The sequence below is a fragment of the Odontomachus brunneus genome, unplaced genomic scaffold, assembly GCF_010583005.1.
Source record: "Odontomachus brunneus isolate Ranch 3 - 2012 unplaced genomic scaffold, Obru_v1 Obru_scaffold_039, whole genome shotgun sequence".
Taxonomy (NCBI): Eukaryota; Metazoa; Arthropoda; class Insecta; order Hymenoptera; family Formicidae; genus Odontomachus; species Odontomachus brunneus.
This window is the reverse complement of record NW_022639489.1, coordinates 348,589-362,442: the sequence shown is the minus strand read 5'-3', so window position 1 is coordinate 362,442 and position 13,854 is coordinate 348,589. Positions and strand designations below refer to the sequence as shown.

Genomic DNA, 13,854 nt, shown 5'->3' with positions numbered 1-13,854 from the left:
CGCGCGCGATCGATTCAAATAAACATGATATCCGGCGCATCGCCAGAAACATTAATCTCATTACGAGTTATCCTCGCAGTCTGTATAATTCAAGTATCTTGTAAATTCGGTTGGTTTTATATCCGCGTTATTACGCTTCGCGCTGAGAACTCTGCCTGGACGATTGAAATAATCCTTCTATAAGTAATAAAATATTCATAGAAGCGGCTCTTTATTAATTCGTCCTCTCGCGCGCATTTTACGATATCATCATCATTATTTGCGCCCGTAATTTTATAGCCTTAAGATGTGATCGTGCGTTCGCAATTACGTTCTCGCATCGCATTTTGGAAAGCAAATATTTGCAAGGAGAGAATTTTACAATAAAAATTGTTAGAGAGTCTAAGTAATTGAATAATTTGATGGATCGACATCTCACAGTAATTGACTTTGTTCTCTCATTTCATATGTTACATACGTGTTTGACTTTTTAATAAAATTATTGTGATTACTTGGATATTTTTAATACCAGGTAGATCGTCAAATTTATTATTTCTAGAGTAACTTACACACACCACAATTTCAATATAGTCTACCTTTACAAAAAACATTGTAAAGAGAAATATAATTTTAACGTAATTGTCACTATAATACTTCCTCCGCATATTTTAGGAACTGAGATATGTTATTAAAAAATTTTCTTTATTTCTAGCGTAATCCATTATATGTTTTTAGTAAAAATTTATTATGTTCCTTAACAAGATAGACTTTACTGACAGTCTGTTACTGCACTACCGACAGAAACATAACGGAATTGAAAAAACAATTTATGCGAAAAGAAACTAATATTCTCTCCGTGTGTAAATATACGAAAAACGCCGAGAGAGGGCTGGAAGAGCATGACGGAATTTGCAGCAATATTATTACGCATATTTTTCATCCCGATAAAGGTGGAAAGTGTGTTTAACGTAAAGGATGATTTGCCGTAAATTTCAATTGTGGAATATACATCGGTGTTCTCTCGGGTCGCGGCGTGAATAATCGATACTTCGAGGACACATGACAGCCCCAGAAAATTCGTATTTTCAAATCCGCTTAGCGCGCGTAAACACACGCGTGGACACACACGTAGATGCAGCAGGCACGCTTCTCTCGTTGTAGCACCGATATGAGACTGGCTTATGGAAATCCGAAGAAACTTCAATTCGACGCCGGCGGCGCTTGTCGGACATTGGGAAACGAGATAATCTTCCTGGAGCACGTGGAGATCGAGGTGAATCTCGAGTACTCTCGTCGCGGGGCGCTACAGATGCATCTGGCCGCGCCCTCAGGTATACATTTTTCACTTTTTCGGCTCATTTATCATCCGCCCAAAGTTCTCTCTTACGTGCATCGCTTGATAAATAAGTTGGCGTGCATGCGAAGCAGCCAGATAGCACAAGTACTCCCGAATATATTCCTGATCCTCCGTCTCGACAGCGAGACGTATAAATAAAAGTATAAAAGTTCGGCACGCAAATAGGTCGCGCAATTCTCTCGAGCGGTGCACTCGTTTATGCAACATTTAAATGCGCCTCTGGAAACGCTGCCAATCTTCATTTGTATTAAGCTTACAGAAGCCTGAAAACGCCGGAAAGACAAGGGAATAACCGCAAAGGTGTTCAGACCATTTTACGCTCTCAGTCGGGATATCTCAGAGAGAACCTCGAAAATACCACGCTAGGAAAGTGTTCTGCAATTATACTGTCGCTCTCGAAACTGTCACAGACTAAATACAAACTCATTTAACACCGCAAATTCGCGTTTTTGCTCCAATTTATCGATACACGGAGAGAATATTATAGCTATTTTTTCATATAAATTCTTTACAATTTTATTGTGTTTTTAGTAGTGTCCAGGAATAAAGGTCTTGCTAAGAAACATAGTAAGTTTCGCTAGAAACGTAGCAAGTGTTTTAAATAGCTCATTTCAATTCCTAAAATACACAAGTAGCACATATGAAGTAACACATATGAAATAAAAAGATAGTAAATTACTGCAGAATGTCGATCTATTCCTCGGTTATAAAATCCTGTAATAATTTTTAGTATAAAATTCTCTCCATATGTAGAGAAATTCGATCTGACGCTACTCTTCGCCGCAGTTTGTTTATCCGAGAAAGAAATCGATACGGTTGTGATTCGTTCATTTCATTAAAAAGAAAAAAAAAGGAAAGAAATTTTTGCGTTTACGCGTTATTGTATATCGTGTGTGTTGCCATTTTTTAAATACATCTAAATATAGAATGCGTTGGAGCGGGAAGAAACCACAATTCCGCGCGGGATAAACCATTGATTTAGACACGAACGCGGACGAATGAATTGCAATCGTCACTTTGGCTGATGCGTCGTGTTATTTAATTCCGTGCACGTTTGCCGAGTGACATTATTATTGATAGACGCCGTTACTCGCATTGGGATATCGGAAGAGATGCGAAATGTATTGGAAGGCGCGAAGAGGAGAAGGATAGTAAAACCGTCTGAGTGCACATCTGATGAAACAATACTATAGTTTTGAGACTTACTTTTTCTTGTTTTTGCTCGCAGTTTTCATCGGAAATATTTCAGCGCAAAGCGCATTTTTCGCTAAAAATGAAAGAAACGCCGATATCGTATCGCAATTTTTGGAAGTATTTGTGAAATACGATACGGGCAGAACGGAGGAAGTTTTAGTTTTGAACGTGATACAGTTTTGAATGACTGTTTTTTTGGTCAGCGTCGAGTAAAGAACGCCTCTGCTGCGAATTTCAGTTTATGTTTTTACGTTTGGTTATTCTTCTCTGTGTATGTATATGTTTGAGAATTTTACATTTTTTAAATCAATAAACTAAAAAATATAAGAGAAAATTTGGTAGAAAGATTATATTTCCAAAAATTAAATTAAATGGGAGAATTCGTCCATTTATGTATCTTATAAAAAAAAAGAAAGAAATGGCTGGCAATATTTAATGTTTCAAATTATTGTTAGATATTTTTGCAAAATTTTTATCTGGGTCGTACGTGTGGTAATACTATATTACTCAAGACGCGCGCATATACTTTCCACGCACGTTTGCGAGAAAGAATCGATAACGCCCACACGCAACGAGTAATTAACATTCGCGTGTTATGCGAAGCGGATTGCGTTACTCGGCTAGAATACATGTATGCACATATTTTTCCCGTAAAACAACTGTAATTTGACGCTTTAACATTACTCGCGATGCTGTATTGTTCCCTTTAAGTCTCTCGTACATGCCTATATTGTAATTTTTAACAAGTTGTTATTCTTACGCGCAACGCCACACAGTTGTTACACGATAAGTTATATCTACGCGACGACGTTACTGTCGCTAAAAGCTATAGAATAGACATGCTGATTATGGTCACATCAGAAACGAAAGATCGCGCGAATTTCTTTACATGTCGAAATAAATCCATTTTTAGTGATAAAAAAGGTTTGGTAATAAATAATAACCATCAAGTCTGAATAATAGTTACCAAAGTTTGCTATCTGTTGTTAAGATTTGGTGATTATTATCAATCTATATAATGCGTATCACCAAATAAAATCATATTATTTAGCAATATTTACCACATCATGTGATAAATATATAAAGTGACCAAATACTTTGATAATAGTCTGATTAATTTAGTAATTATTATCAAATTATTTGGCACACGGAAAAAATGTTTAATAACAAGAAATCTCGTTAACTTGAACAGAATTCTGATAATTTCAACTGAAAATTTCTGGTTCGTTTATATTTCATCACAAAAATTTGGTTAATCCAACTGAAACGTTTTTTTCCATGTACTATTTACCAAATCATTTAATTGATTCGACTGAATAAAGAGTTTGTTTCACTAATTATTTTGTAATTATTATCAGAGACAACTCATTATTATATTTTAATACTAATCTTCAAGTACTGCACTAAAATGCATTTGTTAACTGTTGCAAAACTTTCTCTTCAATGTTGGACATTTTTATAGCCGCCCAGGATTGCACCGATGCAAGTCAAAAGCGTAGGTGATGGTATATAACTTGCGTCAGTAGGAGGATAATAATGTTTGGCAAGTATATCCGACATTTTCCGATATTTTTCGGACTTATTCGAAAGCCGACCCCTTTTCCACCGTCAAACCGATCCTTCGGTCACATAAATATACTAAAGGGTCGGTTTGATGATGGAAAAGGGAGCGATCTACCGCGGGATATATTGGAGCGTATCTCGTGCACTAGCCAAATATTATTATCTTTTCGCCTACGTAAATTACCCACTACCATTGACTTGTATTGGCTCCCAGTAGTATGCGATAATATAGAATAATATTCTCTCCTTTCTGTTACGTTGTATCAAGGATACTCCTGGATACTCGCCGCAGTCAGGTTGGATCGTGACGTCAGGGACGAGAAATGACACACCCTGAGAATTTCTGCGGGCTATTTTCAAAGAAAAAAAGCACTTGAATGAAAAAAATACTTGAGATCGCACACTTCTTTGCGCCCTTCGGGGCATAGTTTTCGAACTATCTTCTTTTCTCGACAGTCAATAAATGGCTGTAAGATTAGCACGACAAAATCACGAGAAAAATAAATTAAAAACAAAGGTTACATGTCACGTTAATTTTACGTTTGTACGTAATATTACGCTATTTATTAACTCAAGGAAAAAAAATAGTTCTAGGAGCTTTTTAAAAATACGCAATTTTACACGCAATAAAAATCTTACACATTTTATAAATATATACAGTCTGAAGTGTTCTTTCATATATTTTTCTTTGAGAATGAAACAAGAATTTTGAACATGCATTTCTAACATTATCAATCAAGTTTATACTTATCCATTCCTTGTATCCGACGAAAAATTCTATTCTATAGGATTAAATGAGAATATTTCTACACTTGTCCGTTCGATTTGTCTCATTTAAATCTATCAAATATAATTTATTGTCCGTACACGAACATGCATATAATGGATATAATGGATATGGAACGCATGCCTATATAAAGTCTGCTTGCGAAACTTGCATATTTTGTTTTTCAGGAACCTTAGTCCAAATTTTAAGTCCAAGAAAGCTGGATAATTCCGACGCTGGTTTTGCAAAATGGAAATTTATGTCCGTCGCGACGTGGGGTGAAGATCCTCGAGGCACATGGACCTTGGATATATTTGACGAAGTGAGACTTAAAAACATCCTCAAATTGCTCCCTGATCCCGCTACAACCAACTTATTATTTCCCAACGTTTTCATTATATAAAGAAAACCTTTGAATCCCTCTATAATATGTGCTCCTCTATGTTTCCTATAACGAATCAATATCCGAGTTGTATCGAAAGTTTGTTTGCACACGATGGTGCTCGGGTTACGCGATTTTTCAATCGTACATCTTAAATTATACCTCATGAATCTCAAAGGGCTAATATTTGTATGAATAAATTTACATGCTTACAAGACGTTTTACATATAAATAAAAGCGATGCGAATTTTCAGATTTACTTTCCTCGAAAAGAAGAGGCCTTCATCGTAAAACTCCTTGATTTCGCCGGATTACTAATTTTCAAAATGTTTAACGTGACCGACTGATGGAATATTGATTGGTTCAAATTACCTCTCTGCGTATCGGCAATCATGACCTATACATCAGTCACTTACAACTGTCACGCGTGCATATTTGATCGTGTATATTTGCTTTCAGATAGGTCCGGTGCAGAACAATGGCACGATTGGGGCATTTACGTTGACTTTACACGGCACCGCGCAAATACCTAATTACCGTAGAAACGGGCCGAGAGTATACAACGAGGACTACAATCGTATACATAAAACTGTAAGTGACGCGCCATTTCACTACCATCGTTATACTATCATGTAGATCTCCTCTAGCCAGGTTGAGGACAAAGCAAGATGATTTCTGATTGGTCTACATCCTGCCCGCCATTTTTAGGAGTGATGTGAATGGAAGTGAGAGACAAATTCTAGTAGAAGAGTAAGAAAGAAGGTTTAAGACTAAAATAACGAAACATGCTCTCTCTCACACATTCAGTTACTTCCTCTCTACAAAAGATGAACGATGTCCTAACTTTGGCTTGAAGGACATTGTTTCCATAGCCTCATTGTCTCGTTAGCATTCTCAGTAAGCAAGAAATTATTACAGCAATGTTATTACAACATGCAATGTTAAACTAAAAAACATAAATTAAAGGATAGCAACATACAATGTTAAACTAAAAAACATAAATTAAAAAAATATTACAACTCATATTTTTAAAATATTCTTTGGAGATTTTGAAAGCAATATTAAATAACTCTTTAAAAACACAATAGATTATGCAGAAACATTACGAAAATATACATAATATCAATATTTCAAATTGTAAATATAATGTTCCTTGTTTACTGGATTATTATATCTGTTTCAGTACAACATGTTCGAGCCGATCGCAACAAATTCCGCACGAGACGAATACGAGGAAAACATACAATCGCCAGCTATTAATGATATTTTGGATGAACACTGGTTCCAGAAGCTATTAAACTTATGATACCCAGCATCCTAGTCATATTGCTATATCGAATATCAAATTAATATTAAATGAATATTAAATTAAATTAGCGATCACTCTAATAATTATTTTAATTATTACAACAATACAAAATATGACACGGAATTGAGATTTTCGAGAAGTATCGTTCAGCTCGGCCGACGCTATTATTAAATTATCTCATCGCTACTAAATGTTTAAAAAGTCGTTCTGAGAAATAACCTTCAATTTAAATTGCCGATTAAATTGACTTCATTCGTCGCGTATTTTACGAAATGCAAATGTTTTATTTATGTCCGTCAACAATAACAGAATCAAGAAGAAGAACTAAACGATATGCGCGACTATTCTACAAACATGCGAGACGATCGATTGTTGCGCGATGCTGTTTATTTACTTTATATTTGCGTCGCTCCGTAAAGTTTCGTTCCCAGCGAGACACGTCGATAATACCCTTGAGCAGTAATTCTGCGTTGCACTGCGAATTAACAATGATATGATTGCATTTTACATCGAGATTGAACGCGAATAAGAATTGTCGTCGCCTACACGTATCGTTTTAATATCGAAAAAAGATCTCCTTGACCTTTCCCAACGCCGTCACCGACTTTCTACGTATTTTGTAAAGTCATTGTATTTATCGTAGAACGGCGGCTTAATAGCGCAGTCGAAATGCACACTGTAAATCATGCGGATATAAATAAGCCATACGAAAAAAACACAAATATTAGTACATCGACGTGGTTTTACTTTCTCGTGATAAAAAAGAGATGTCCTAGTTTCTTCATCGAGAATTACTGTATTATTCTCGTGTCCCATTTTTTTCTCGCGCTTCGATTCAACTCTAAACACACCCTTTTCCACGCTGTAATTGAGTCTCAATAATTATCGTACAAGAAATGTAATTATGTTAGTAAAATGTAATTATTAGGGACTAAATGCCGCCTATTTCAAAATTTCAAAGTTTCAATTTCACAGACAACTAATTGTTGTGACTGATTGTACAAACATGATAGAAGCAACCTTCTTCAGGTATGTTAATACGTGTCAGGATCCTGTTAATCGTATATTTTGTTTTGTAATAATCAAAATACAGACATACAACGTGGTCATTTTGCCCTAATACCGGATTCAGTTGTTGAGTAGGAGAGAGAGAAAGAGGTAAAAAAAGAAGGCCACATATAAAATATATATCCTGATTAGTAATCCGGGGTCTCCGCGAGAGGTCTCGACAGTCCTCCTCCTGGCCTTTAATTATGGGTCAACTTTATCTCGTTCCTCATATATTCAATTTCAATCATTTTATGAATGAAAATTGCTTTTATTACTTAAAACAGTAATCATACAAGAAACTTTATTCTTGCTAATAACACGTTATTTAACTGTGCTCACTCACGATAAAGAATATTAATATAAAATTTCGAGAGGCTCGAAAATTTATTTTGCTATTACTGAATATCTGAATTACTTATCTGTTCTTTTCTATGTTTTAACTGTAATATTATTCCAATTTTATAATGCAATTCAGAGAAAAGTATATATGTTCCACACGATTTTGTGTATCCACTGTTCCTCCCAAAACAAATATTAAAAAAAGCAACATATTCCTGGGGTCTACAGACCTGATCTCTCCTATTAAACATAAGGTCAATCCTATTACAAGTGCACGACGAATAGAGCAATAAACGAATAATAAAACAGTGAGAAGAAACTTTATAGATCAAGAAACTTTATAGATCTACACAGAAAGAGCATTATAGCTTTTTTCATATAAATTATTTTCAATTTTGCTATGTTCCTAATAGCATAGGAATAGTCTGCCGATAAGTCTTGTTGAAAAATCTATATTTCATTGAAAATGTAGCAAATTTGTAATAAAACATTTCACACAGTTCTTAAAATATAAGTAAGCCAAATGAAATGATATATAAAATAAATTACTACAAAATCGATCTAGTCTGAGAATTGATTTTCAGAGGTTATTATAGTTTGTTTTCATATAAATTCTTTTCAATTTTACTGAAATACTAAGTAAACTGTCAGTAAGGCCTATCTGAAGAATATAGCAAGCTATTTCGCTAGAAGCATAGCAAATTTTTTAATTTCAGTTCCTAAAATATAAGTAGCACATATAAAACGAAAGGATAGTTAATTATTATGAAATATCTATCGCACGATTACAAAATTTTATATTAATTTTTACGATAAAATTCTCTCCGTGTAAATATATTTGAGAATACTATAATTTAATTGAACGTGAAAACATCCTACAAATTCACACAAGAAGACAATCTAAAATTCCATTACATAGTGCTATAAACTGCCCCGTAGATACTTAATAATATCATGGTCACGTAGACAATAAAGAGAAGGGTGATATCCAGTAGTCTTCAAATCGACAAATCCGTACCAACTATATAAGAGCGCCTGTGATAGTGGTCCAACCCTCCACGTGGCTGCGCTGCCGTCGACCTGATAATGGGGGTGCCTCGCAAGGCGAAACGGGGACGATTCGGCCAGTAGCATGCCGCCTCTTGTAGTGTGAACGTCGAGTGAGCTTTCGTGGCGAAAGAACGCAACTCCACACCTAATTTTGCAACTCCAGTTGTACCAGTGACCGGAAATCCAAGAGGGTGGCTCTCGCCGTGACGAGGACAATCCGAGACGAAACGGCGTAAGTGAACGTTCAACTGATTCGTCGTTCATAAGATTGCTGTGATGTGATGTACACTTTGATGATACATTTTTGTATCTCGAATATATATAATTCCATGCAAAATATTATTTTAATTACGGAAAATGAAAAGCTGAAACGGGGACTTCTTTCTGTTCCGTGTATATTCCGCCCTGAATAATACGAAAATTTTATGAAAAAGACTAAAGGGAGAAATAAAATTAATAATTTCAGTAAGCAAAATTTTGACACTGTATTTCGATGCAAAAGATTTCTTCATTAATGTATAATAAGCTTTCCCTCAATTACATTGCTCAAATAATATGCAAACGACTAAACTGGTATTCAATAATCGACTAAAAATAAGAAAATTTATTAAGCAAATTTGGCTTTTACAATGCAAAATACATGACAAGATTATGGTTTCTTTTTTTATTCTGAGCTATAATTTGTTAAAATATGGAATGTTGAATACTAGAAAGATGAAACGATAATAGAGAGTATTTATTATAATGCGATAAATTACGTTAATTTCACTTCTAAGTTATCAAAAAAATTGTCATATTAATAAAATTATGATCGAAAATCCTGAAATTCTCCATATACAAGGAAAAAAAAACAGAATCTAAAAAGAATTGTAAACTCGTAGCAAGACTCATATCAACAATTCATTTATACATTGGCGGAATAGTTTTGTGATCATAATCACAATTCAATTGGATCCAATTGGAGTCCAATCGAGAAGAAAGGATGTGGAGGGGTCAGATGTGACGACGTGTTTCTCATACTACGTCGATTTCTCACAAATACTCTCACATGTGAAACACACCCGCGCTCAACTCGCGCTAATTAACCATCACGGGAAACGTACAACCGCTCAGCGACCATGCCCAAAGTAATTTAACGAACTCTTCAACATATTATGTCTCTCGTGACTCCATGGGGTGGCTGAAATCTATTTTAACACATCTCAAATTCGTACGCCACAAGTCGCAGAAAAGTTTTCAAAGATTCTGGAATTGGTGGAAAGTGACAAATTTTACTGGAAGTAATTCTTTCTCGCATACCATTCCCATAACCGATTATTACTTGAGGTTAAGGATTTAACTGATTCTTTCTTCTTTTAACTCCGAATCAAACTCGGAATACATTTTTCAAACATTTGTCGTTCAAATACGTCATTTTTCAAACATTTGTCGTTCAAATACGTCGTTCAAACATTTTTTGTCGCTACTTTAATACACATAATAGCAACGTCACGTTATTACAAAAGTACCCACAGCTTCCTCGCTCATACTGTTGTCGAATCATGAAGAAGAGGAAAGTTCAAAATTAAAATCCCTTAAGAGATTTGCAAAATCTGTTCACTAACTCTGGAAAGGGAACAGCGGCTATTGTTCGAAAGCTAACACCAACGGGGAAACGTATTCTCAAAGTCGGGCTATTAAAGTTTCCGTAAAAATACGGCTTGCAAGTTCAGCGGATTAATACCGATACGCCGTGATTGAAAACGCGTTGTGACGTTAGACAAGCACTGTTATTTCAGCAGTAGGAAATTCACCTAGCTTGGGGATCCTTGATACTTTTCGGGAAACTCGGAGTTAGCTGAGTATGCACGCATGACAGGCGAGAATATAATATTGCGGTGGTGTTAAAATAATGTAAAGGTCGCGTAAACATACGTATATACGCGCGTTATCCGCAGCCTCTCCGACTCGTACATATGCACAAACGATATACGGATGATTTGTTGCGAGGTCGAGGCTTACATTTCGCCCGTCCCACCGTTTTACATCGATAATCGACGACGACGCGAAAACGGGCAACGTTCCGATACGAAATCGACACAACGCAAAATGTTGACGTTGTGCTATCGTTCTATGATTAGTTAAGAATTTGTGTTGCGAATATCTCAAAAATAATGAAAATATCTTGAATAAATTGGATTTAATCTATATTGCATTTGAAAGTAATCATAAACAATATGACATTGATTCAGAGTTTGGATCACAGTTTCTCAACTTTGAAGTGTAAGCTCAGTGATAACGTCACATGATAACGTCAAATAACGTTGTAATAACGCATTAATGACATCCCTAATATACGTCTTTAATAATACATCATTAATACATCATTTGATGTCATTCTACTACTTGGGAGAGTTTTAAATCCTGCTGTTTTATGAAATATATGATGTTGCTATCTTTAGTAAAGAAAAAAAAAGATATTGACAAAAATTTCAATTTTGTACATGTATACTTTAAGTACTCTAAATGATGTGTGCAAAATTTCGTTGTAAAACAGAGGTAACAATTTAAGATTCAGATATAAAATATAGGTAAACTATAAAAATTTAATGTTACAGTAAAAATATGTTGTTCAATTGTATCGTGCATATATAGCATATAATTTTATATGGAAAATATTTGTGTATTTCTAATTTTCAGTGACTTTTTGCAGAAACGAGAAATATATCTTTAAAGCTTCAGAAAGTTAAGTCGAATACAAACGAATCAATTAGCCCATTTTCTAACTGACTGAACAGTTAGAAAGAACCTTACTATAATTTTCTTTAAAAATAATCATGTCTCGAGATATGTTTTGGTTTAAATGTTGATAAGTGTCTTTGATCGTGCATCGATCAAATAGCAATTGAACGTGATGAAAAAAGTAACGTGTACAATAAATATTGTCGCAGACTAGTTCCCGATTTCCTTTGGCGAGCTTAAACGGATAGTTGAGGAATAACCAAATTAAAATTTCATCTATGCACCAGGAAGTCAGAATCCTATTCATTTTATCGAAGAATCTGATTTTAAATTTCGTTCCAATTTCTACCCGTAATTGAATTTTTACTTTAACAAAGTCTGGGACGTTCAGACAGCCGATAAACGATTAAAGTTCGATGCGAGAGAAAGATACTATCCGTTCGAGTCTCGCGTGTGACTCCCTATATATTTTATAAGAGACAGTAAACGATGCCCCACTAGAAATTCTGGATGCTTGATATATCTTCGTACCGATATTCAGCTGCTTGGTAGGTTCGCGGAAAGTTCCGTTCGACAGAGAGCTTGAATTATCTGGAAAGCGTGAACGAGTTTCTGAGCTCTGCTCTGGGAAATTATACTACCACCAGAAGACGGACGACTTAAACGTCGTAATTAAACTCGGAGACAATTATTTAGACAGAGAGATCGCCTTTCAAACGTAGTGTAACGGATTGACCTTTTTATTAGAATCTTTGAGGTGACGTGCGTACAAAGCTTTAATTTTCTTAGCTTCATTTTTCTTCGCCGTAATCACACTCCGACGCCAACGTCACTATCATTCAGCGTTCATTTTAATTAGCTTGCTGTTTCGCTATAAAAACTATACGCACATAATCTCTCGACTGACCTACTAATAGAGTGTAATGCGCGCTTCATTTAAGCGGATTATATTCACTAAATCGTGTACAAAGCGTCATCCGCGTAAACGCATACACGACTGACGCCGCATCCTCGATTAAGTGCGCCAATCAATACGGCAGAAATTCGAATATTACATCAGTCGCATTCTTCCATTTCACCGGATCAAATATCACAATATTGCAGCGTTACCTCATTATTGGGAAGGATTTATTTAATCGTAAACTCTATGCGTGCGTGCGTGCGTGCGTGTGTGTGTGTGTGTGTGTGTGTGTGTGTGTGTGTGAAGTATATATTTTATATATTATTTATATTTTATGTATTATACTAAATTATTTCGAGTGTCCGATCATTTCTCTGCGAATTCTCATTCTCACGAAAGCAATTTGTATTCTTATTTTTCTTTATTCACGAGAACGAAGTACAGCATATGTAAAAAGAATATCTTCAGAAAAACATTGTTATATTTATTGTTATATTTATTAAAAGAATCACGTGAAAACGGTGTATATACAATTTTTAGAGCAGTTTGCATTATTTATCTCGATGGAAAATCAACTCTTCTGACTATAGTGATAAAACATTTATGCTTTAATGGACATTGATTTGAGAATATTTGAAAGCCTCCTTTGGAGTCATCAAATAAGTGCACTTTTAATAAAAGTTTTCTTAAATTGTTTACATATTTGAAATTTGTTACATATGTACACGGAGGAAATATTGTAATAAAAATTAAGTAAAAATTATATTTCTTTTTGCAATGTTTTTTTATGAAGCTGCAGTATACTGTGAAATTGTACACGGTAAAAAATTTTTTGTATTTATGTTAAAATCTATCCGTGTAAAAATTTTTATGTTAATTTTTTAACATATCCGTGTGTTAATTTAACATAGTCATCGTATCATTTTAACTATCCTATATTGAATTCACTATTTCTAAGTGTTAAAATAATGCAATAGTGTAAAAATGTTACATTTTTTTGTTAATTTTCGACACACTTGTGTTATTTGTTTACATATTTGTCTTGTGTTAAATGAACAAAAAATACGAGTAAATAAATTGGGACACGTAAAATATGTTAAATTTAACAAAGAATTTTTACAGAGTAAATTACTACAGAAATAGTAAATTTGGCAATTTACTGAATATACAATATAAAAAACATTCAAATAATCACATAGTGAAAAAGTCAAATGTGCGTAACGTTTTTAAATAAATATATAGT

At 34.6% G+C, this 13,854-nt stretch overlaps 3 protein-coding genes across 8 annotated transcripts in view; 2 read left to right on the top strand and 1 right to left on the bottom strand.

Moving 5' to 3' along the window:
- The window catches only part of LOC116844112 (neuroendocrine convertase 1-like), a 40,760-nt gene extending 33,480 nt beyond the window's left edge, over positions 1 to 7,280 (top strand). For both annotated transcript variants that reach the window (XM_032815249.1, XM_032815248.1), the window contains 4 exons: positions 1,141 to 1,310; positions 5,048 to 5,181; positions 5,701 to 5,832; positions 6,425 to 7,280. In XM_032815249.1, coding sequence (XP_032671140.1) covers positions 1,141 to 1,310; positions 5,048 to 5,181; positions 5,701 to 5,832; positions 6,425 to 6,547 — 559 coding nt within the window. In that variant the 3' untranslated portion in view covers positions 6,548 to 7,280. The remainder of the gene's footprint in view (positions 1 to 1,140; positions 1,311 to 5,047; positions 5,182 to 5,700; positions 5,833 to 6,424) is intronic.
- Positions 1 to 13,854, bottom strand: part of LOC116844114 (heterogeneous nuclear ribonucleoprotein 27C) — a 124,759-nt gene that overhangs the window by 37,201 nt on the left and 73,704 nt on the right. The gene's annotated exons all lie outside the window — the stretch shown is intronic.
- LOC116844113 (ankyrin repeat and death domain-containing protein 1A-like) overlaps positions 8,960 to 13,854 on the top strand; it is a 29,605-nt gene continuing 24,710 nt past the window's right edge. For all 4 annotated transcript variants that reach the window (XM_032815252.1, XM_032815251.1, XM_032815250.1 and 1 more), the window contains exon 1: positions 8,960 to 9,221. The gene's annotated coding sequence lies outside the window, so the exon portion shown is untranslated. The remainder of the gene's footprint in view (positions 9,222 to 13,854) is intronic.